The sequence below is a fragment of the Leuciscus leuciscus genome (assembly GCF_965113295.1).
Source record: "Leuciscus leuciscus genome assembly, chromosome: 2".
NCBI classification, from domain to species: domain Eukaryota; kingdom Metazoa; phylum Chordata; class Actinopteri; order Cypriniformes; family Leuciscidae; genus Leuciscus; species Leuciscus leuciscus.
Window position 1 is genome coordinate 45,366,124 of NC_138726.1, and position 25,279 is coordinate 45,391,402.

General features: G+C 39.5%; 1 protein-coding gene across 4 annotated transcripts in view; it reads right to left on the bottom strand.

Annotated features, from left to right (window-relative positions):
* Nucleotides 1-25,279, bottom strand: part of svep1 (sushi, von Willebrand factor type A, EGF and pentraxin domain containing 1) — an 80,992-nt gene that overhangs the window by 10,179 nt on the left and 45,534 nt on the right. For 2 of the 4 annotated variants that reach the window (XM_082148393.1, XM_082148390.1), the window contains exons 11-44: nucleotides 23,819-23,950; nucleotides 23,366-23,557; nucleotides 23,068-23,189; nucleotides 22,859-22,964; nucleotides 21,705-21,902; nucleotides 17,284-17,517; nucleotides 16,907-17,068; nucleotides 16,596-16,757; nucleotides 16,319-16,480; nucleotides 15,569-15,657; nucleotides 15,019-15,118; nucleotides 14,583-14,696; nucleotides 13,327-13,440; nucleotides 13,004-13,205; nucleotides 12,744-12,901; nucleotides 12,020-12,218; nucleotides 11,638-11,813; nucleotides 11,385-11,509; nucleotides 11,136-11,259; nucleotides 10,759-10,929; nucleotides 10,282-10,455; nucleotides 9,964-10,083; nucleotides 9,534-9,710; nucleotides 7,491-7,575; nucleotides 7,143-7,334; nucleotides 6,811-6,978; nucleotides 5,470-6,142; nucleotides 2,611-5,327; nucleotides 2,289-2,517; nucleotides 2,020-2,175; nucleotides 1,721-1,784; nucleotides 1,339-1,512; nucleotides 1,027-1,203; nucleotides 413-601 (exon numbers count right to left, since the gene is read on the bottom strand). In XM_082148393.1, coding sequence (XP_082004519.1) covers nucleotides 413-601; nucleotides 1,027-1,203; nucleotides 1,339-1,512; nucleotides 1,721-1,784; nucleotides 2,020-2,175; nucleotides 2,289-2,517; nucleotides 2,611-5,327; nucleotides 5,470-6,142; nucleotides 6,811-6,978; nucleotides 7,143-7,334; nucleotides 7,491-7,575; nucleotides 9,534-9,710; nucleotides 9,964-10,083; nucleotides 10,282-10,455; nucleotides 10,759-10,929; nucleotides 11,136-11,259; nucleotides 11,385-11,509; nucleotides 11,638-11,813; nucleotides 12,020-12,218; nucleotides 12,744-12,901; nucleotides 13,004-13,205; nucleotides 13,327-13,440; nucleotides 14,583-14,696; nucleotides 15,019-15,118; nucleotides 15,569-15,657; nucleotides 16,319-16,480; nucleotides 16,596-16,757; nucleotides 16,907-17,068; nucleotides 17,284-17,517; nucleotides 21,705-21,902; nucleotides 22,859-22,964; nucleotides 23,068-23,189; nucleotides 23,366-23,557; nucleotides 23,819-23,950 — 8,337 coding nt within the window. The remainder of the gene's footprint in view (nucleotides 1-412; nucleotides 602-1,026; nucleotides 1,204-1,338; nucleotides 1,513-1,720; nucleotides 1,785-2,019; nucleotides 2,176-2,288; nucleotides 2,518-2,610; nucleotides 5,328-5,469; nucleotides 6,143-6,810; nucleotides 6,979-7,142; nucleotides 7,335-7,490; nucleotides 7,576-9,533; nucleotides 9,711-9,963; nucleotides 10,084-10,281; nucleotides 10,456-10,758; nucleotides 10,930-11,135; nucleotides 11,260-11,384; nucleotides 11,510-11,637; nucleotides 11,814-12,019; nucleotides 12,219-12,743; nucleotides 12,902-13,003; nucleotides 13,206-13,326; nucleotides 13,441-14,582; nucleotides 14,697-15,018; nucleotides 15,119-15,568; nucleotides 15,658-16,318; nucleotides 16,481-16,595; nucleotides 16,758-16,906; nucleotides 17,069-17,283; nucleotides 17,518-21,704; nucleotides 21,903-22,858; nucleotides 22,965-23,067; nucleotides 23,190-23,365; nucleotides 23,558-23,818; nucleotides 23,951-25,279) is intronic. The other 2 variants (XM_082148392.1, XM_082148391.1) reach the window with 2 other exon arrangements.

The window sequence follows — 25,279 nt, forward strand, 5'->3', positions numbered from 1 at the left end:
TCATTACAAATTAATTTGCACTAATTGTGATGCTGCAGCCTGAATGAGGAACTGAATGAGGAGTTATTGGTTATTGGTCAAATCTTACTCCTCAATCTGTTGTAATCAGCAGCTGTGCTTGAGTCAGCACAATTACACGAAGTGGAAGTGCTTAGGGACAAAGTTCATAGTTTCTTAACCCATCACAATATTAAATATGTTTTAATGTGGCCCAAATATCTTGGAAAAGTATTTTAGATATTCTGCCTGTGCTGAATAATGTGAGATTGAATTGGGAATAAATTCCCCTAACATTTGGTGCAAAATGCTTTTGGGCATTAAAATAAATTCATATAATAAAGCCATTTTTTGTCATTCAAAGAAGCAACCAATAAATACAGTAAAGATGGAAATAATGAATGCTTGTACTCACTCTCGCATACTGCAGTGATGGGGGTCCAGGTCTGATCACTCCTGCAAGTTAAAGTGCCGTTACCTTTTCTCTGGTAACCTTTGAACCGCTGACCTTTAGGACAACTGACTGGTATTGTCTGGCCTACCAGGAAAGCCGTCTGAGCGACATTGGCTCCAGTCCAGCCAGGAGGAGGGGGGCAGGGTTTGGCTGTGTGTGTGTGGGGGGGGGGGGGATAAGATTTGAGTCATATATTACTGTAAAGCCTTGCTGGATAAACAAAAAAGCAGACCTATAATGCATTAAGTAACATCTTAACTTCTTAGAAATGTAAATTTAGTTTGTATGTTTCTTGGTGGAAAATAAGGTGTTTTGCAATTCTCTCATTGACGAAGTCTTATACTGGCTTGGTTGTGAAATTACTTTCCCAAAAATGTCTGACATTGTATACAATCTATACTGAGCCTTAATTTCTTACAATGGAAGTTATTTGAGTAGAAAATACTACTCACAACAGACTATTTAACACCTGGATAAATGGGGTTGTGAGTAGTTTTTAAAAATGCAATTCCCTCATCCAGAAAGCTTCCCTTTAAATATTGCCAGAGTATTTGAAACCATAGTGCTTGACATACGTATACAGACTGGGAAGGGTGAACTCCAGGAGCCGTTTCCCACACACATGACGAGAAACTCTCCCTGCAGTGTGTAGCCTTTGTCACAGTGGAACTCAAGAGCACGCCCGTTTGACAGGTTGTGCTCGTGCACTTTTCCATTCAACAAATCTGTTATCTTCTCACAGCCTCCTGAAACTGTGAGTTTATGTATGTGCATTTGTGAAAAAAAGAAAGAATGAAAGAATGGAAAAAGGTTAGATAGAGAAACACAGAAAGACGTTGAACTTACTGTTTCTTAAAGCTAAAGAGTGACTGTTTATCTATTCTTACCTTCACACGCTGGTGTAGGTAAGCTCCATGTTCTGTTGGCTTGGCAAGTGAGGTTCTGTGAACCAACCAAAGTCATTCCTGAATGACACATGTAACTCACAATACTCTGGTATGTCTGACCACTGGACAAAGTAACTGCATGGGGAACCACTGGTGGAGGACCACACGATACAGCTAGACAAAAGATGAGTTTAGAGATCAAGTAGAATGAATGTGTAATAATAACAATAACTATTAACAACTTATCAATTAACAACTTTTTTTCTTAAGCATAAACGGGTAAGAAAAACTTACCAAATCTGGTTAATTATTAAAGATAACCAGAAAACGAGACGAACATTTGGATACAAAATTTTTTTTTTTCAGTTTGAAAACGTCTTACCAGCACACACTGGCTGAATTCCACTCCAGGTTTTATCACCTTGACATATCTGAACAGAATCACCCTGGATGATGTGAAATAAGAATATAAATATATACATGCTTTTGGCTTATTAACTCTTATTCACCACTATTATAAACACATTTATTGGGGCAATGGTTTGGGTGGAAATATGGCATTAGATAATTTAAGGACTAATCCCCTTTCCAGGGTGTTTCTCTGCCTACGGCCTGAGACAATGGGATAGGCTCCTGCATAGGTCAAGCAGTTTAGAAATGGATTGATAAATAAATACGTACCTGTATTTCAAATCCCGGTAGACAAGTATGGCTGATAATATCTCCAAAATTGTAGCTCTTGCCCTCAACCAAACCATTAAGAATGGCGAGAGGCTTCTCACAAATAACAGGCACACAAGACTTGGAAGAGAAAGATGGAGACCATTTGCCAGAGATCTGGATGAAATAAAAGGAAAATAACATTGAGACATTATTCGAAAATGACAAATTTATCAGCAAATGATGCAAGGAGTGTCTACACAGAATGATGATCTTAACATATCACTTACTGTACACTCAGATAATCCAGGTCCCTCAAGAAAGTACCCTGGTCTACAGGAGATTATGATTGCGCCCCCTACAGGTGTGAGCTGCTTGCCTGTGACAACTACATTGGTGAGGTTAGCAGGCAGCCTGCAGGGTGAAAGTCGACATCTGACGCTGTGTTTGGACCAGGTGCCATCACTTTCACAGGTAATTGAGTCTGTCTTTGTTGCTAACTCAAAGCCTTCTTTACACCTGTGTCAAGTGTAAACATTAAGTTGAATGCATCTCAGCATTTTTATTTGTACAATTTAGCTTTTATTGGATGTTTATGTTATGTCAAAGTACCTGTACTGAGCTTTGCTGCCATAGGTTAACACCACTCCTGCAGTCTCTGCATTTGGGATGAGAGGGGGCACTCCACAAGAAACTGGTTCACAGTTCAGGTTAGGCTCTCCCCATCTACCCAACCTTCCACAGGAAAGATGGGGAAAACCTTTCAAATTATATCCTGGCCTGCAGCGGTAGGTGACTGTATCAATAGAGTATGCAGCACTGCCTTGTACGACAGCATTAGGCACAGCTGGGGGAGGGCTGGAACATCTCCCTCGGGTGCAGATGGGTACTCCTGGACTCCACACTCCGCCCTTGTCACATATGGCCTCTGGGGGGCCAAGCATTTTATAGCCATCATCACATCGGAACCAGATGCTTGCACCACAGGTGTGGTCTCGGCCGAGAATGGTGCCGTACTTCAGAACCGGGGTACTGCAGACACATGGTCGGCATTCTGGAACTTGCCCCAGCCAGACACCCTCAGCAGCACATCGTAAAACCGGATTGCCAAATACCTCATAGCCTGGAAAGCAAATATACTCCACAACATCATCAAAATTAAAGCTTGATCCATTCAGGTAACCATGGCTAATGTCCTCAGGTGGGTCGCATGTGACTATGTCGCACCGCGGAGGAGGGTCATCCCATAGTCCATCACCTCTGCATATTAGCGTAGGATTTCCCGTCAAGACGTAGCCAATGTCACACGCATACCTAACCATACCGTTGAAGCCATAATCCGTGCCTGTTACTCTGCCATTTTCAATTACCGGTGGTTGACCACAGTTGGCTGGAAGGCACTTTGGAGGAGCCTCACTCCAACTGCCATTGGCCGAACAAACACTTGTCGGCGCCCCCTGTAGGATGAAGCCAAGATTGCAGCTGAACAACAACCTCTTACCAAACGTATAGTCGTCTCCTCTTACTAAAACGTCCTTTGATACAGCAGGGCGCCCACAGTAGACTGCTATACACGTTGGAGCTTTGTTGTCCCATTTCCCATCAACCTGACAAGTTCTAGTTTTAACACCCTCGAGGACAAACCCTTTATGGCATTCATAATGAATAAGCATCTTGACGTGAAAGGATTTTCCAATCACCTCACCATTCGCAATGCCTCCGGGATTACCACATGAGATAGGCAAACAGCGAGGAGCATCATCACTCCACTGCTGCCCAGAGATACACTGTCGGATTGTCTGTCCACTGAGCTCGTAACCCTCCTCGCAACTGTACTCTGCGAGGCTGCCATGTGGGCTATTTGATACCATAACTGATCCATATTCAGGGCTGGGTGGAGTCTCACATTGTGCCGGAGCACACACAGGTGCGGTTCCATTCCACGTGCCATCTTCTTGGCACATCAACATGACACCACCATTAATTTCATAGCCAGCATGACAGTTATATTGAACTAGCGAACCATGTAAAAAGCTGTTGTCTACTGGTAAATGTTGGCTTGTAAGTGTGTCATCGTCATCTTCTTTGACCTTTGAGTAGTCACCAAAATCAATATGCGGAGGCAGGCCGCAGTCAGCAGGAGTACATTTTGGCTCAGAGCTTGACCAGCCATGTTCTTCACAAGTGAGATGATTATTACCCACTAGCAGAAAACCTGGGAAGCAGCTATAGAAGATAGTAACCCCAAACTTGCGGTCCCGTCCTTCTACAAAGCCATTGTCAATTGGTTTTGGAGGAGAACAGTAAATCTGCACACAGGTAGGAGCCTCCTGGTGCCACTGTCCATTCTCTAGACAGGTGAGGGTTTCTGGGCCTTGTAAGCGGTACCCCCTTTGGCAGGAATATGTAACTGATTGGCTAAACTGAAGCCTGGAGTATCTAACAGAACCATTGGGAATCTCCTTGGGTGCAGCACACTTAACAGGGTGACATACAGGTACACCTCCTATCCAAAGTCCACTTTGACCACAAAGTACAGTGCTGTTACCTACTAAGTCATACCCTGCCTTACAGCTATAGATGGCAGTACTAAGATACATTAGTCCTTGAACATCCACAATTCCATTTGGTATGTCCTCAGGCTGTGGGCATTCAATAGGAATGCACTCAGGATAAGGTTTACTCCAGTTCCCATCTGCCTGGCAACGGACAGAAGCTTCCTTCCGGAGTGTAAAGCCATCCATGCAAGAGTAGGTCACCACACTAGCAAAGTAGGACAGTGTGTCAGATGGGTCACCAAAGGCAACCTCAGGGGGAGGTCCACAAAACACTTGTTTGCAGACAGGGAAAGAGTCATTCCACTCTTGGGATGGGGTACAACGAAGAGTTCGTGCTCCATGGAGAACATAACCTTCCTCACAAGAAAGCTCCACAGTGCCTGAGTCAGAATCCAATCCACGCAGTACAAGGTGATTCTCCTCTAAAGGTGGTTCGGGGCACCGTACTGGGGAACAACTTGGGGTTACGCTCTTTTCCCAATTTTCGAACTTTAAACAAGTCCATACTGAATCTCCAATGAGTTCATATCCCTCGTTGCAGAAAAATTCCACCTTGCTGCCGACTTCAAAGGTGGAGCCGTGATAATAGCCATTTTTTATATCAGGTGGGGTAGGGCAGGTGAGAGGAACACAAAGAGCAGGAGGGTTGTTGTTCGACCACTGCTTATTGGCCATGCATATACGTTCAGCTTTTCCAGTTAGGCGATAACCATCGTTGCAAGCATAGGTCACTCTACTGGTGTATACATAGCCGTTCTTTCTTAGTTGGCCCTACAAAGAGAAAAAAAATCAAATATGTTTAATAATGTATGTGAAATAATCAAGGATTATATTAACATTAGAATTCTCTCTTGTTTTGTTTTGTTTAAATAAATATATATTATGCATCCCAGGAAGACAGTATTGAATTTACCTGGATAAAACCATTTGCCAAGCGAGTAGGGCTGGGACAGGAAATAGGCTGGCATGTGGGCAAGACACCTCCCCACTCACCATTGGCTTTACAAATTCTCCTTTTCTCTCCTCGAATGAAATACCCTTTGTCACAGCTGTAAGCAATTACCGCTCCAAAACTGTAATTGCTCCCACTTACATAACCCTTCTCAATACTGTCTGGCTTTGAGCATCTGACAGGCATACAGCCAATGTCCAAAGGTGAGGGTGTCCATTCTCCCCCTATCAAGCACTTCAGGGTTCCTGTTGTGTTGAGAACAAAGCCCTCCTCACACTTGTAGTTGACCTCTGTGTTGCTAGCATACTTCAGTTTGTTTATGGAGTCCAGAATGGCATGAGGTAAATCTGGGGGACGCTGGCAGAAGTTGGCAATGCAGTGAGGAATGCCAAAGCCATCTGGGGGTGCCCAAACACCTTGGGAATTGCAGAACAGTTTTGTATTGTTACCAGCAGTGTAGCCATCATCGCAGAAATAGATAGCAGTGTCCCCAAAAAGCTGGTGTCCAGTGTCAGGTAGGGCATGGTCAACTTGGGGTGGTGGCCCACAAGACAGAGGCACACACTGGGCAGAATTACGAGTCCAGTTGCCACTTGGGAGGCATTCTTGAGTTTCTATGCCAAGCAGGGTGTAACTACAATAAGACAAATTTTACAAATCACTGTTATCAAATCATTCCTACAGTGATTGAAAAAGGCATTTTACAGGGCAACAAACATCTGCTTTTGCTGAACGCAGACAAATTAGGGGTTGCACAGACTAGTCGAATTTAATGCTCTGCCATGTCGCTTTAAGCTTGACGTCAACTCGTGCAGATCGCGCACACACATAGACATTCAGTAGCACAGAAATGTATTGTCAACACTGTGATTTACTTATTTTTAGAGAAGCTGGCAGGTAGAAATAACTTGCATGCAATCGCTCTATCACTAATGTATTCATAAAAAAGTAATCTTTACTTTTCTTCTTTATCTGTATCTCATTTAGAACGAGCAGAAATCTGTGAGAAATATAATGGCCCAAAGACAAAAGAACTGATAAAAATAAGCTGTTATGTAGGAGCAATAGCCACAAGGGCAGCGCTGTGTAATATGCCATAGCTGTGCACAAGGCAACACGAGTTCGAGTCTCAGCTCGAGGTTCAGGCTTATTTGTTCATTAATTACGTCATCGGCAAATAGTACACGTCAACTCGACTTTTGATAAATGTTGACTTAAAAAAAATCTGAAGTCGTTTAACCCCTAAGACAAATATAATCGACTCAGAGCCTTTGGCACACAAATATACACAAATGAAGTTACCCCTCTTTGCAAATATAGATGATTCTGCTACCCAGCGTAAAGTTGTCGCCCTTAATCACAGCGTCCCTTAAAGGAGGAGGTTTGCCACAGTCCACTCTGGCACAGAGAGGGGGAGGAAATGCCCACTTTCCTGATGACTCACACTTCAGTTCCATGGCACCCAGCAATCTTTACACAAAAAAACTGGTGAGTCAACACATTCTCTGGCTGTGTATTCTCTATTCATTCTCTATCTAGATTGTGTATAAACCAACCATATCATCTAAAACGTTTTCCAGAATGGTCCCTGCTACAATTATCATGCAGTCAGTGTAAATTGTATCAGACTTTACCTGTATCCCTCTATGCAGGTGTAGGTTAGCGTGGAGAGGAAGACTTTCCCATTGAGGGTATACTCAGCATAATCCACCACTGGGGGCTCACCACAGGTTACAGGCTTACAAACATGGGCCTCTCTGCTCCACTTCATATCCGATTGACACTGGCTTTCTATTGGCTCTTGGGGGACATAGCCCTTCTCACAACTGCAGCAGAGCCAAAAAAATACAAAGATTAGCTACACAAAAAAATATCATCCTTTCCCAGTATGTTATTAATTTTTCATATTTAAACAGGTCTCTTAAAAGTGGCTATACAATACCTCTAGAAACAGACTCTACATCTAACACTGACAGTGATACCTGAAAGTCACCTTGCTTCCGTATGTGAAGTTTGCCCCTTTTAGGATTCCATTTTCTGGGAGAGTGGGTTGAGCACAGGAAAGGGCTGTGGGAGGAGGTCATTAGAAGCAGATTATGTTCAGTGTTTTAAATGCACTTCAGACTTCAGACAGAAATTGTCTTCATCATTGCATTAAATTCCGTTATGTCAAGAAAAAAATCAATGCATCTGCAGAGTACCGGGAATCCGCCAAAGCAAAATGCATGTAACTTTGAGTGACATACAGTAATCTGAGGTTACCAGGCATAAAAGCCTCATAAAAGCTGCTGGCTAATGTTCAGAATAACGTTCAGTGTGCTGGCAATGCAAAAATACTGAATTGTTCCAGTAACATGGACTGAACAAAGCTGAACAATTGTTTATCAGATAAGGTACCTACAGTGCTGGTCAGAATTAGAGGGGGGGAGAGATCACATTATGAAATAAATGTTTTTCTACAAAACACATTGGGAACAATTATTTGCCCCCTTTTATTAAAAGATGAAACAAAAAAATAGCTTTATTGGCAGGAAACACTTAGGATGGGTTTGGTGCACACAGGGATAAAAGTACCCCATGTGAAGAATGAAATACTCTGCTGTATCCTTAATGCTGTGGGCCTAATTTTCTGCCAGAGGTCCTGGACATCTTGTTCAGATACATGGCATCATGGATTTGATCAAATACCAACAGATAAAAAAATCAAAACCTGACAGCCTGTGCTAGAAATCATATAACGGGCCATGTTTGGATCTTCCAACAGGACAGTGATCCAAAAACAAACATCAAAATCAAAACAAAAATGGGTCACTGAGCAAAAAACCAAGCATCTGCAATGGCCATCCCAGTCCCTGACCTGAACCCTATAGAAAATGAGTGGACTGAACTGAAGAGAAGAAGCACCAACATCTGGAGAGATTCTGTATGGAGGAATGGTCTCTGATCTCTTGTCAGGTGTTCTCCAAACTCATCAGGCATTACAGGAGAAGACTCAGAGCTGTAATCTTGGAAAAAGGAGGTTGTAAAAAGTATTTAATAAAAGGGGGCAAATAATTATTCCCAACGTATTTTGGAGGGGAAAAAAATACTTTCAATTCTTTTACTTCAATGAGAGGTTAGATCTTTGCTAATTTTTTTAATAAAATATCAAAAGGATTAACAATGCAGATTTATTTTTTACAACCATCTTTGATCATATTTACCAAGGGTGCAAATAATTCTGGCCAGCACTGTATACAGTATATACACAGGATGTCTCTATCAGGTCAGTTTCCCAACCCCAAACCCAGCAATAAGATTAAGAAACAATGTATCTCTGCATTGTACGTGGTACGATTACACAAACATTTACTTATAAATTGGAGGCTCCAACCATTTGGATCCCAATACAAGCTCTAATTAGTTACTATTATCTAACTACTACATTAGTACATTAATGGAATATTTGCAATGGCTTGCCTCTTCTAATTCTAGTGAAGAATAAAACATGAATTATGTTCAAATCACTGTTGTGTACTAGCTTTGTTTTCTTATTTGCTACACTACTGTTTACATTTTTGTAAGATTTTTGTTTTGTTTTTGAAAAAAGCTTATGCTCACCAAGGCTGACTTTATTTGATTAAAGTACAGTAAAAAATTACAGTAAAACAGTAATGTTGTGAAATAGTTGTAAAACAACTCTTTTCTATTTTAATATAATTTAAACTTTAATTCATTCCTGTGATGGCAGAGCCGAATTTTTGGCAGTCCTTACTCCAGGCTTCAGTGTCACATGATCCTCCAAAATCATTATATGCTGATGATTTGGTGCTCAAGAAACATTTATTTTATTATCAATGTTGAAAACAGTTGTGCTGTTTAATATTTTTGTGTAAACCGTGATACTTTTTTTTCATTTATATGCTACTTTGCTGAATAAAATGATTAATTTCTTTTTAAAAAATCATATTGACCCCAAACTTTTGAACAGTAGTGTATATAGGCAAACAGTAGCACCAGTGTACAAATCTGAAAGCTAGGCCTACCTTTGCAGTATGGGACATCTTCCTTCCATATTCCTTCCTCTGTGCAGGAAAGACGGGATGAGCCAATCAACTCATAGCCTTCCTTACAGGAAAAGACCACCTCACTGCCCATGATGAAATTACTGCCCTCACGGTGCCCAAACTCCGGAATACCTGGATCTTTACATTTTACAGGCTCTTGTGAAAATAAAGAAAAAAATAAATAATTGTCTTCAGTTTATGAATGTATTTGTTAAGAAAAATACATTAGTGATTTTAGAAACTTGTTGTGGACAATATGTTGTCCGATTTGGCAGACAGGTCCAAAATGCAAAAATGAAATAATAATGATGCAAATGTGTGGACTGGCAGTGCACTCATCAAGAGACTGCTACCAGTGGAAAATAATTTGGCCATATAAATTGTCCAACTTGTAATGAAATTGTGTTACCTGTGCAGTTTCTTCCATCTCCACTGTAAGGAGGTATGCAGGTGCATATATGAGAGCCATCAGTGTTCTGGCAACTAGCATGTTCATCACATTCAGAGCCCAGAGAACATTCGTCCACATCTATAATACGAGCACAAACCAACATTAGAACAAAGGAATGCAATGTGTAAATGATAAATGAAAGGCTGTATGTATGTAAAACGATATTTCAGGTTCCATGTGCACCTGTGCATAGTAGTGCTTGATAACTCTGATATAGACCTATTGTCTATTCACTGCCCATCTGCTTCTTTCAAATATTTGCTGTGTATCTCTTACCCAGACAGGCAGGTGGGTTACCAATCCATTTTCCATTATTGGTACACAGCATTTTACTCTCTCCGAGTAGATAGAACCCTGGTTTACATTGATAAAGCACTGAGCTCCCAGCATAGAAATCCTCTCCATGATACTGGCCATGCTCCAGATCAGGGGGAGGACCACATTCCACACCTGCATATATAGAGAAAGGCCCTGGTGCAGATTAATGACAGTTCTGGTACTGGGTAATGAGTAACGTTAATACTACATTGTGTTTGTATGCAGTACATGTGAGTATGCACACAAACGCGTCTATTTGTGTTATTATGGCATGTGTTTATTTGCATTTAAAAATTGTAAACATAAATTGTACGATTGTATCTCAGTACAGTATATTGTTGTAAACATGGCTGTGATTGACTGTTTAAACTGTGACACATGTTCAAAACTACAGTCTATGCTTTTGTTGTTTATCTGTGCATTCACATCACTCACGTTCACATATTGGCTCTGCATGGCTCCACTGGCCTCTGTTTAAGCACTGCTGCACTGGCTCCCCCACCAGATAGAACCCGGGACTGCAAGAGAACTGCACCTTAGAGCCTGGATTCACAGCTTTACTGGATGAGCGCAGTTGAGAAACAGAAGATTCCACCAGGGGGCAGTCTAACAAAGACCAAAACAGTGGACAACAAATGTTACAATGGCACATGCTTAGGTTAATATGTGTTTGGTAGTTACACATCAGGATACATTTGATAAAAATCAGACAAAATGTGAGTCCTGTTGTTGTGTAGTGGTATGAAAAAATCCCAACCAAGACCTGCAGAGGTTGATTGACAATAATAGAAAAAGTTGTACTTCATTCTTACCAGCGCAGAAAATGCTCTTGCTGCTTGTCTTTACTCGGCCCGTGACCCCTCCTAAGAAGTCAGGCCAGGCAAACACATTCCCTTTCTGCAGATCACGTGGACAGCTGCTGGCCAGAGACCTAATCTGAGAATAGTGGAAATATTTTCTAATCTTAGAGCAGTTCAGAAAAATACTTCTTCTTTTTTTCGGTCTTGGTGAACTCAGTACACTGTTAACATGAAGAGTAAGGAATGTGTATAAAGTGTTACCTGCTGTGGTGTTAAAACATAGTTCCATATATTAAGTTGGCTAACAGTGCCCACAAAGGACTCTACTGGGTTGAAGCCATCCCCCCTCTGGTCCTGATCCTGTCCAAGTACCAGAGCGCCCCCTCCTGTTTGATGTATAGAGCAAACATTTCATCTTCTGGACGCACACTCTTTTTGAAGCACCATAAAGCAATAAAGGTGTCTTAATAAACTGGCAGTGTGTTTAAAATGTTTATCAGGTATTAAGGTCAACCTGGTATGGTAGAGCCGACTGATAGTCCTTTCCCTCCATCTGAAGGGCTCCCATCAATATAGACTCTCCAATCACCATCCTTGCTGCGCCATGATACACCAATGTGGTGCCAGAGGCCATCATTTACTGCTGGGCAGTCAGTGATCCGCTCCTTTCCGTTAACATACAACACCCACCTGAAAGTAAGAAAAATAAGGGAAGACAGACATGAGAATGCAAGAAAGAGAGTGAGGATTAAACAAGAGTAAAACCAAACCCTTGTTTGGCTTTTATATTTGTTTGGGTGTTGGTAAGACCAACTTACATAATTTAAACATGTTAAACAGGTCATAGCATATACGCATATTCAAATGAGGAATGCAAAAGAAAACACAGCTCTCACCCATTATAGTCGATGAGGAGGAAGGCATTGTCACTTCCCTCTACAGCGTAGGAGATGGGAGTTCCATAATTAACAGTGTCTGATGACCTCATCCAGAATGTACATGTGATCTGTGTAAGAGATGGCATCTGACCATCCATCATCACATAACCATGGATACCAGAAACTTCAAACTCCAGATCAAAGGAATAGGGCAGTTCTGTTTAGACAACAACAACAACAGATGATATACAGTATTATACATTCATTTTTAATAAGTATATATATTTTTTGTGTCTGAGGTTAACTCATGTTAATTAGGTTTTACCCCCAACTATTATATAACAAATGTATATAAACATATATAATTATAAATTATATATGAATGTATTCATTTGTGGGATGTCAGAAAGATGCAGAAGTTCAAAGCAAATGTTTCTGCAGCTTAATTCTAATAAATAGTCTTTTTAGACTGGGGAGGAAGTCTGGTTCTGAGAGTTATGGTTTGTTGTCACAGTACATCAAACTTTATCTGAAAACATAAATGAAAAATTTATTCTGTATAACAGGGTGTGAAAATTAACAGCCTATTGGATCATTTTAAGTGCTGCTGGGAATTTTCCAAACTTTTCTGGGAACGCATCTAAATTAAAGTGACACTATTCTGTCTCTAACAAGCCTTTGTAAAACTTATCTCTATGATGATGATGATTTCCATGATTTTTTCATCTCTTTCCCTCAATACCTGTCTCACACCTGGTTCCATTGAACCCAGGAGGGCATCGGCAGGTGAAAGTAGCCACTCCATCCACGCAGGTTGCACCATTCAAACACAAATTCGGTTCACAGTCGTCTACGTCCACCTGGCACAGTCTGCCTCTGTATCCATTCACACATTCACACCTGATCGCAAATGCGAGACAAAGTCTGTTATCTATCATATGTCTGTTGTTGATAGCATTATAAACATGCATGAACAGTTCCCACAAAGGTTTCCTCACGAACCTGAAATCATTGACAGCATCCACACATGTACCTCCATTCAGACAGGGGGCGCTGTAGCACTCATCAACGTCAACCTCACAATTGTCGCCAGTGAAGCCATGAGGACATGTGCAGATATACCCACCCTCCAAGTCTTTACAAACACCTCCGTTTTGGCACGGGCTGGAAGCACACTCATTTATTTCCAACTCACAACGTGGACCTAGATGTAAATGACAAAAAAGCCATTGATTACTGCGCTACAATTTAAGAGCATTCAATTCAATGTATTATATTTGAAATGATATTCAAGTGAAGGGGTGTAGCAGAGGTGAAGTGCTGACCTGTGAATCCATCTGGACAGCTACATGTGAAGTGATTCACTTCATCCACACAGACTCCTTCATTCTGACATGGAGAAGAGCTGCATTCGTTCACCTCAGCCTCACACAGCAAGCCTTCCAGAGACAAAACACAGACAAAGACATGTGGAACATAATTTTACCTGATACTTGGGACAATCAACAAGCAACCAATACGTTATTATTTCTATTATCTATATTACTATTTTGTGCTAATGTGGCAGGTCCTCCTCTCCTGTATTCTGCTGTTACACCCTCACATTCATGCTGGGCCACTTTGAGAACTCAATGAGCTCAAGGGAGACAAAAGAGATGTCTTTATCAGCTGTTGTCACTAGCCAAGTTTCCATCCAAGGATTTTTAACGCATCAAAACCTTTACAGATATGGCTGATAGAAATGCTAATTATCGATAAAATTGAGACAAAGTGCAGACATAATCTTTGTTTATTTGAATTCAGTGCACAAATTCTATGTTGATGCTTAAAATCATTTTTCACTGTATCAGTATTTTTAATGGTCCCATTACATGATACTCTCTCCATTTTTTGAGAACATGTAGGATGCAAAAGGTAGATAATTCGCGATGCACCAGATTTCATTTGCGATACACCAAAACTTGTATGACAAATCTTTTTTTTTATCTGTAAAAGGACAATTGGACGCAAACAGGCTTGAGACAGCTAATCTTGCAAACTTTACCCCCCAATTTGTAGATAACAGAACAATGCAAAAGGTGGATGGAAACTTGGCTAATGTTAAATAGTGTTACTTTTCTTACACACTGTTTGAGCTCATATTTCATAATATTTGTTTTGATTCATCCTTGTACTTTTTCCCCCCAATTCCTTTGCCACCTTGGACAAACACCCGAGACACATACATAGATTCGGAAAAGAACTAAAATACTTCAATTCAAATTCTCCATATCTAGGGCAGCCACAGGCTTAATCATGGCCACGTCTTAAAGAGGAGAGACAATGGCCTGAATGGAAAAGTGCTGTAAGGTTCTGAGAATGAGAGCTTGTGTAGTTTCACTGCCAGACTCAAGAGATTCAGAGACAGCTAAATCAATCACAATAGTGAGACTAAAGGAAACTTTCAGGACCTTTAACAGAAAGGAATTTTGGGTTTGGGTTTTAATTGCCTCAAACATTTCACTTGTAGAACTTGGTTTTTGCAATTCTATTGGGATTCCCCAGCTGTGCTGTCAGATTATGTGAGTGGACTTTCTCATACCTACAAACCCAGGCTGACACTGACATTGGAAATCTCCCATGCCATCTCTGCACAAGCCGCCATTTTGACAAGGAGCAGAATCACATTCATCAATGTCGCTCTCACACTTGGCTCCTATAAGGCAATGAATGAGGAAAATGGGAAAAAAGTAGGCAGTGATTGGCAGTGATTAAATCAACCACAGAGGCTGAGGTAAATCTATCAAAATTAAATAGTGTAATACCAGACCAGCTGAATTATAAAAAAAAAAAATGACTGTAGTCTCTTAGTTGTCGTTGTTGTCTTACATACACACATTGCCGTACATAGCACAACAGATAGTTTGAGAAAACAGTACATAAGGAAACAATAAAAGTTTAAAAGTTGTTTTCCTTAAGCCAACTGAACTTAACGTCTGTTTTTTACTTGTGAGTTATGGTTATAGAACATGCCAAACCTGTGAATCCCGGAAGACAGGTGCATACATATCCGACCCCGACTTCCTCACAAGTGCCTTGGTTTTGACACGGATTCAGTAGACATTCATGGAACTTCTGCTGGAGAGAGTAGAGCTAAATTTTCAGCTATTTTACTCCAGCCCCCAGAGGGTACAGTGACATCAACCAAAAGTTATAAACACTATCCATCTGAATGTCACGGCATGAAATAATAAAATAGCAAAACAAACACATGATGTAAAAACTTTCTTCAGTAATAACTATTTTAACTACAGCATTAACTATATAATGGCTGTATGATGTCAGTTCTTCTCAAGAATGAGCCAGTGATTTTGTTTAATGTTTTGTCTGTGCTATCTTTCTTTAAAATAAAACACTTGTTATTTGGAATTCATAACAATGGCATTCATACATTTATTGGTGTGAATTAAGTGTCCAAATATATTTTAGGCTTACTACATGTGATCCAAACACAGCAGGAACTTATTTCAAAGTTCAAAAGAATTCCAGATTCAGGTACTAACCGGTGGAAGTGAGAAGACGACTCACCTGGCTACTGGCTTGATAATCCTTTCTCACGACCACTTCTGGCGCTGTAGTTGCACTTTCCTCTTTAGGCAGGAAACTAGAGCCAAAGCCTGAGTCAGACCAAGAGAAAAGAGGGAAAAAGTACAAGGAGACAGAAATGAGAAAATGAAACAGACAGAATAAGCACAACACAGACATTAAAAAAAAAGATGTGAAAGAGGAGAATTTCTGCTGTCAAAACTGGAAAACATTTTCCAAAGGCATTCATCATCCTCATCTTTTCCACATTGATGCACTTTTTCCCTGCGTGTAGAGAATCAGATTCCATTATGTGCATTGGATTCTCATTGCAAATCGTTCACACACCTACCCAAAGCCTGAAAATGAGCCATATAGTCCACTGGTGAATGAAGAAACCCTCTGCACACCATTGTCTTACACAAGCAACACCTTATAACACATTAAAGGTGAAGCGTGTCATTTTTTATAAAAAAATAAATAAAAAAACTCCTCTAACCAACCAAGTCTACCTATAATAATCTCTTTGTTCCACCTCGGTTTACATCGTGTTCCGGGGGCAGGGGTGGCCAAAGTACCGGCAACATGTGAGAAGTGGCGTTACGCAAGAAAAAGTGAGGGTACGCTACAGTACCCACTTCGAGCACTACTTTGATCAAATAAATGCAGACTTAGTGAGCATAAGAGACCGACCACACATGTCAATCACCGGCTATAAACATTAGTGTAGGGAAATAAGGAAAAGATACATACTGGAGCACTGTTGGATGGCTTTGGCTCCTGTTATCGTGGTAGTACCGTAAAAGGGGCAGGAGAGGCAATAGGAACGGCCCTCCTCAGGCTGATAATAATCTCTGGGACATGGGTAACATGGAACCAGACCCGTACGAGAGAAATGACCCCCGGAACATGGTACTGGGAAGACAGAGAGAAAGAGAAACCATGTATTCAGAAAGCAAATGGAACTATTCCCCTAAATAATTGTATGTTAAAGTAATTCATAGGTTTTTATTCAATTGTTACATCTCACCACCACACTCATTGACATCCAGAGCCCCTCTATTGACAGTGGTCGTGGTAGGAGGGCAGGACAGACAGGCCTGAGAGCCGAAACCTGGCTGGAATTCCCCTAGAGGACAGGACTCGCACGTCTCCAAACCGGTAAATGACGAGCTGCCAGGCTGGCACTGCGCTGGAAACATGCACACACATGCAGGTATGCACACATACAAAGATGGAGACACACTTAGAGATCCTGTTTATAAGCAGCCTTCAGCTGAAATGGAATAGAGTGATCATGAGTAGATTTATGAACAAACATATAGACTGCTGACTGATTACCTTTGCACTCTGCCAGGCTGCGTGAATGGAGGTAAGGAGTGGAGAAGCCATCTGGGCATGACTTGCACTCCATCTGCCCCTCCTCATCCTGATATGACCCTCTCCAGCAGCTCTCACACTCAGCATACTCCAGGGAGAAATACGTCCCTACTGGGCATTGCACTATGGGTCAAAACAAACAGGGAGGTCAAAAAATGTTTGTGGTAAAACTGCAGCTAATTTGTGGCAAATTTACAAAAAATGCAACAGTTTGCCGCAAATGTTTTCCAGACGTTCACAGATCTTCACCCTAACATTTTAAATGCTTGTCATATTTTTCACTACTGAATCTATATCAGATGTGCCCTGTTGAATGTGTATTTCATTTTCAAACTCACCACACACCCTGCCTTTGAGAACAGACCCTGGCTGGCAGTACAGTGTAGCCTTTTTACTTTCCAATGATTTGGGGTCCGCTACGATCATCTCTGACGACACATGGAAGGTAGAGAATGGTTGCTTGCTCAGTGTCCGCTTAAGACGATTGGTCAGCTGCTCAAGAGCCCTCAGTAAACGTTTTTGATTGACCATTTCCGCCGAGTCGTTCCTCGACAAGGGCAGTGGGATGCTTGCTGGGAAAAAGGAATGGTGTTGGGAGAAGTTGCAACTGGATTTGGGTGTAAAACTAAGGCTCCGTTTACACTGCAAGTCCTAATGCAAGGATCTTTTGACCATATGGTTTTGTCCCTTGGGTTCTGAATGGTCGTACTAAAATTATTTATATAATTCACATCGGGTGGAACCATGATTATTTGCCAACATGGAGAAGTTAAAAGCTGTCATGGATGTTAGCAGCGCAAAATCTGACTGAACGGATATAGACCGGAAAATAATGGTAATTTTCAGTTGTTATTTTATCTATGGCTTGTTAGATCTAGAATTCTGAAGTGAGTAAGATTACATCTATTCAAATGAATTAACGAGAGAGAGAGAGAGAGAGAGAAAGAAAGAAAGAAAGAAAGAAAGAGATAGTGTGTATTACCTGCATGTGTCTGTACAGTGTCTCTATGTAATAATGAAGCATGTGTGTTTAATTACAATTTAGCAAAGTTATCACTGTTGCTGAGAAACAATGTAGCTTTCAGTAGCGAAGATGTTTTATTTGTAAAATTCACTGGGCAGAGGTTGAAAACCAGTTTCTATGCTCCTGAATGTTTCTATGTGTGCACAATTTCTTACCTATATACAGTTGTAATCTAAATTATTCAACCCCCATTACAAATCAGGTTTATTGGCAAAATGTACAGACTTTCAGCTGTTTGGAATGAACACAAACAAAAGTAATTGAAATAGCTCAACACAACAAATGTTCCAAGTGGTTTCCCCACATTCAACTGAAAATGCAACTTTTAATGACTTCTGCAGTCTCAAAATTATTCAACCCCCTGAATAAAATCCCTCACAACAGCAAAAATCAGCAAAACAGGTGTTGTCTCAAGCACACCTGATGCAACTATTAAAGGGCTTCATTAGTTGAACCAGGTGTGCTTGAGCTAGAACACATTAAATAACTGAACTCGCTAGGTTTGTTGAGTGTCCCGTTTGACTGCATGTTAGAAATATGGCTAAGTCAAAAGAATGGTCCAAAAATAAACAAGAAAAGTGCTCAAAATCATGTAAATAAGCCACAGAAGTTTTGGAATTCTGTTCTTTGGAGCAATGAAACAAAACTAGAGCTTTTCGTCCCTATGGATCAGCGGTATGCAGAGGTGGAAAGTAACGAATTACATTTACTAGTGTTACGTACATTTTTACTAGTTTTATTTTATTTACTAGTGTTTTTTTGTGTACTTCTACTTTACTGAGTAAAAAAATTAATAAAATAAATAATAATACAAGGGGGAAGAAATCGCACTCTGGAAACTACTGCATTGATTGAAGGGCAGGAGAACAAACATGCAAATAAGGTGATGCAGACCCAGCTGAAAGCGAAACGCCGTCGAATTCTTATGAACCATGGCAAGTATGGGAATACTTTGGATGTAGAAAAACGTGTGGTTGTCCTCGATGATAGATTTGCAGAAAAATGTGGACACAAAGTGGCTGCAAAAGGAGGAAACATAGAACATTATACCTCCGTGCAGATAAAGGTGTGTCCCTTTTATAACTTAAGGCCGAATGATTTCCGTGATGCAGAGGGAATCCCGGAATCCAGTCATTAAAATGCTATTTACATTTACATACTGTGTGAATGAGCTGCGCCGCTTCGTCTACTACATACTCAAGTATGCGTGACGCTTATGGTGTTTTAAGCGTCACACAAACAATACGAGGACATGAATACATGAACATTTCCAGAGCTGCTCTGAGGGAACGCCTAATGAGCATTTTCATCATTTTATTTGAGGAAAAACCATTGTCAAATACACTCTGAAACAGGTCTTCACTACAACCCGTCAAAATAAAAGTTCGGTTTAACTTGGAGAAATTATGACAGAAATATATTACTATTGTAGGCCTACAATAGAATGTACTTCTCAAAATAATAACAACAACAATAATAATACAATTTATTTAAACATTATTTAAGGAATATATTTTTTTGTCCATGGTTTCATTTAGTAAATCTGTTTTGCAGCACCTCCCCAAAAATAAAAGGATAAAAGTTTAAAATTTAATTTGATTACCACTGTTTTTGATCATATATTTTTATTAAATCATAAAAAGAAACATTAATTTTCTGAATAAAATACATTTCATAGGACTATATTATTCTTAAACATTTTAATACATTATTAATGTTAAAAATAAGTTGTTAATTAATTCATTATCAATTATTGAATTTAATTGATTAGACATGTTTTATTGAAATTTTAATAAACAAAACAAACAAATGGTTTTAAGTTTGTTATAATAAAAGAAAACCTGTTTTCATTTTAACTGATGATAATAGTAATAACCATCATTTAATAATACCGTTTATTTATTTAATAAAAAAAAAAAAGATTAATACCGTAAACCGTAATATTTTCTGAGACGTTAGCATACTATGAAAATCTCATACCGTCACAGCCCTTCACAGGAGACTCCCCCACCCCACCCCACCCCCGCTGTTAAAAAAGTAACTCAGTAACTTAAGTAACTAAATTTTAAATTAGCTACTTTTACTTGAGTAGATTTTTAGACTGGTATTTTACTTTATCTTGAAGTAGTAGTACTTTTAGGGCCCGTCCACACGGAGACGCGCTTCGCTGTATACGTATACATTTTTTATCATATTGGCGTTTCGTCCACACAGATCCGGCGTTTTCGGAGACTGAAACCGCTATTTTTTTAAACCGGGTCCCAAGGTGGATAAATCTGAAAACGCCGCCCTTGCGTTTTCGTGTGTACGGCCAATCCGTACTTTTTGTGAAACAATGATGTCATCACACCAAGTGTCAACTAGTCAGACACCGTTAAGTCACAGCAACTACATTTATGGTTTTTCATATTGTTCAACAAAGTTCTTGATTAAAAAAGAAAAAAGAAAAGAAAAAAAGAAGCTACTGCCTAATATTATTGTTGTATACAGCCATAGTATACAGCGCGCAAGGTTTATGCGCATGCTTTAAGTCTTCTTCTCCGTTTTTAGTGTATGTCTGTGGCAGAATTACAGCACCACATACTGGTCTGGCATGTATACTACATCGTTTTGAGTCGGTTTCAGTGGTTTCGTGTGTACGCAGATATTTCTTGAGACGACGCCGTGTTTACGGAATTTTTTTTTTGAACGGGGAAAAAAAATATCGGATAGGGAAAGCTCTGGCTTCGTGTGGATGTGGCCTTACTTGAGTAGAATATTTAATTACTGAACAATAATTAAAGAATGATGAAGCATATGCTGAAAAGAACACTCTGCCTACAGTTAAGCATGGCGGTGGCTCTGTGATGCTCTGGGGCTGCTTTGCGTCCTCTGGCACTGGAAAGAAACCTGCAGATCCTTAAGTATACCTCAAATTCCATCAAGGCTTGGTTGCAAAATAAGTCCTGGAAGATTCTACAGTGGCCATCACAGTCACCTGACTTGAACTCCAACCTCATTTTCAAAATTTGAAAGTGGTGGTTGCAGCACGCAAACCCAAAAATATTACTGAACTGGAGGCCATTGCTCATGAGGAATGGGCTTAGATTCCTCAGAAACGCTGCCAGAAGCTGGTGTCTGGTAATACATCTTGTTTGCAGCAGGTCATAACAGCGAACGGGTGTTCTACTAAGTACTAAAGATGGCTGCCATGAAGGGGTTGCATAATTTTGAGACTGCAGAAGTCATTAAAAGTTGCATTTTCAGTTGAATTTGGGGAAACCACTTAAAACATTTATTTTGTTAAGCTATTTCAATTACTTTAGTTTGATTTGTTCATTTCAAACAGTTGAAAGTCTGTGCATTTTGCCAGTTAACCTGATTTTGCAATGGGGGTTGAATAATTTCAATCAGTATAAAGTTGCCACCTCAAAAAAAGGTGTGAGTTTTAGTGCGACATTATTATATTTGTGGGCAAACGTGTCGCCCCATGTCGTGTTTAGACATAGGTCAGATGTTCAGATATTGGAAATGTATCTGATTTAAAACCAGATTTGGAAGTGGCTCAGAATGCACGCGGAAAAAAATGGATCTCGTGCGGATTTTTGTGTTTACACATGTGCAACAAATTCTAATCTGTCAGATGCGAGTAAAAAAAAAATCAGATTTTTTGTGCCAGTGTAAACGCAGCCTAATTATCAACAGGTGCAATAACAACACAGGGCCTAATTAGCCCAAAAGTTGGTATTTCTCTACCTGTGATGTTGAAATAGATTTGTATCTTCTGCTCTCTGGTAGGGCCAGTGATTTTCCGATGCCGTTTGGTCCTCATGTGATAGCCATGCTGTGATGAGCCATCTTGCTGTAAGTGGTGCTCTGGTGCAAAACCAGTGTCAAAATATGCATAGTCCTGACCATTCTGAGAGCCCCAATTACTGCCCCACCCTCCAGGACCTAAGGAGAAGAAAAAAACAATTATATGGCAAATGTAATCTATAACAAAATAATATAAAAATCTAAGAAAGATTTAGAGTTTAATCTTAACAAAAATAAATCTACAGAGTGTTTATACATTATGTGGAACAAAATACTGATAACAGTTTCAAATCGTCTTACAAATGTTTCATTAAACCGTTCTACATATTTTTTTGCTAATCTGTGCATAATCAGCATAAGATTGTGCATGTAAACACTAAAGCTCCATGGATCAGAGATATTAAAATAACTTCTTGCTAACATGTGACCATTACAGACAATTCCCAAAATATGAAATAAAATTTTGTTTCATCGAGCAGAAATTTTTTGTAGTTATAATGATGAACTCACTTTAAATGAACAGCTTTTGAGAAATTACCAAAGCAATATTGTGTCCATTTCAGCTTGTAAGGCTTGCAGGTTCAGCTCTTTGGCTCACCAATGGATCAATTTATTACCAGGTAGTAGAAATTGCTCCCGTTGAGGTGCTTTACAGTCAAAACTTGGTTCATTCAACTTTTATTTTAGTATTATGTATATACTATTATTAGTGTTTACTGTTTATAAATATTTTGATTTAGGTTTTATTTTTACATTTTCTGTTTTCATTCTAGTTTAAATTGTAGTAATTTTGTTACATGCTTCTGTCAATTTTCTTAGCTTTTTTTGTGTAAATTTTTTATTTAGCTTTTGTTTTAGTTTTAGTAATTTATTTAGTACTCTTCAACTTGAACTTATTTCAGGTAGTTTCCAAATCAACATTTCTAATTTTCATTTAAGTTTTTAAAGTTTAAAGTTTTTCATCTAATATTATATTTTATTTTAGCTTTATTTCAATTATCAAAATTACAGATTTTTGATAGTTTTAGTTAACAATAACAACATTGCCTGGCGAAAAGAATCAAATCATTTGACATTAGAATGCCATTATTTACCAATAGCAAATCCATTTGGATAGTCGTAGTTATACTCTAGGCACTGTCCAGGTAAATCCATTTCCAGTTTGCAGGAGACCTCATCTCCACCGCAGATGTTAGGGACCTGTGGGATTATGATTATTGTAAAAAAAAAAATAAATTAGGGTAAACAAGATAAAATGTCATGTGGCCAAAGTATATGTGCATGTCTATGCGTCAGATCTCACCATATCTTTAAGAACAGTTGAAAACTCTCCCGTGAAGGACTTTATCAAGTCAATATCATCACAGCGGGATGCTTTAAACAGCATCTCAAAGGGCTTAAAGCCATTGTTTGCAATTCTGTTCACTGTACATAGGAGATACATAGAGCAAAATGCTTACAATAAACTCAAAGCAAAGCATAGAAATCAAGAGATTTGTTTGTGCACTGTGTAAGATAGTACGTGTATGAATCTGTGTGTGGAAAGAGGAAATTATGAACAGACAAAGACAAATGTTGAGTAACAGTGAAGCAATCCTCACGGGAGCAATCAGGTCTGTCTGGTGAGCGGGGCGGCTCCCAGATTCCATTATTGGCGCAAAAGTAGCTGCGCACAGCATCCTGGGCAAGACTGTAACCCTGTCTGCATATCAGAGAGCAGTTCATCCCTTCCTCCGTCTTGGCACATGAGAAATCTGCATTCACTGGCACAAATGGCTTCTCACAGGTTGAACCTGAGGTTAGAAACATCCTTCAGTGCCAGTGAATTAACTAGTTTATTTAAATAAGGAACAGTGTAATCTGGGAAAATTCACAGCATTTAGCTTAACTGGCTAGACAGATCAAAAGACAGATTATAGCAGAGTACACTTTCTTTTTTAAGAAAAACTCTTGGCATGAAAAACAAACTAGAATAATAGACTGTTTCATGCTTTGAGGAATTAACTTCTTAGTCAACAATGAGAAAGTTTAAGTAAAGTCCTTCCTGTACATACCTTGTACAGTAATGATGAGCTCACAAGTTCGATTGTTGCCGGAAGGGTCAGTGGCTATGTAGTAAACTGAAGTTTCTCCCACAGGAAATACATCACCGGATGAGTGAGTACTGGAGATATTCAGATAGGCTCCTGAGAAAGAAAAATAAACAAATTAATAATTTAATACAGACAAGGAGGCAGCACATTATTATATACACTACAGTTCAAAAGTTTGGAGTCAGTAAGATTTCTTTTAAAGAAATTAATACTTTTATTTAGCAAGGATGCTGAATTAATCAAAAGTGACAGTAAATACTTATATTGTTACAAAAAATATATTTTAAATAAATGCCGTTCTTTTGAACTTTCTAATAATCAAAGAACAGAATGATATATCTGAAAAACATGTATCATGGTTTCCACAAAAATATTAAGCAACATTGATAATAATAAATGTTTTTTAACCACAAAATCAGCATATTAGAATAATTATTGAAGGGTCATGTGACACTGATGACTGAAGTAATGATGCTGAAAATTAGCTTTGCCATCACAGGAATAAATTGCATTTTAAAATATATTAAAATAGAAAAAAAGTTATTTTAAATTGTAATAATATTTCACAATATCACTGTACTTTTTGATCAAATGAATGCAGCCTTAGTGAGCATAAGAGACTTCTTAAAAAAACAAAAACAAAAAAAAACATTTATTTCCTACTGACCCCAAGACGTTTGGAATGGTAGTGTACAATACATATCCTTTAATATAAAAGTAAGTGGACATCAACATGCCCTTGTATATTTAATATCAAAACCATCTGTATCTCTCTTTGAAGCTATAACAGCTTACAGACCTCTGGGAAGGCTTTCCGCTAGATGCTGGAACATGGAAGCAGGGTTTGTTCCCATTCAGACACAAGGGTGTCCAAATCATCCCAAAGGTGTTCAGTGGAGGTCAGCTCTGGGGTTTGCGCAGGCCAGACAAGTTCTTAAACACCAGACTCAGTAATCAGTTTCTCTGTGGACTTTGCTTTGTGCACTGGGGCATCATCATGCTGGAGCAGAAAAATGCTTTTCCCAAACCATTGCAACAAATTTGGAAGCACACAATTCTCTAGAAAGTCACAGTAATGTTTAACATTTAGATTTATCTTCACTGGAATTAGACCAGCTAAACCTGTTAATTAGAAGTGGGTGTCCACATACTTTTGGCAATGTAGTGTATATACTGTATGTCTGCATCTGTTTGCAATATCGCAGACATTGCCTTAGTTGTGCAATCTGGCAATAACCAATGATGTAACAGGTACTTTCACAGACATTTACCACAGGGAGCAATGTGGAGCTCCACAAGGACTCGCTTTGGTCAACCACAAAGTCCTACAAAGGGTGATACGCTACTGTACAGCTCCTCATGAGGCCTTGGAATAACAGGCCTTGGTGCCAGAGGAGAGTAATTGCTAGAATGTTTAATGAC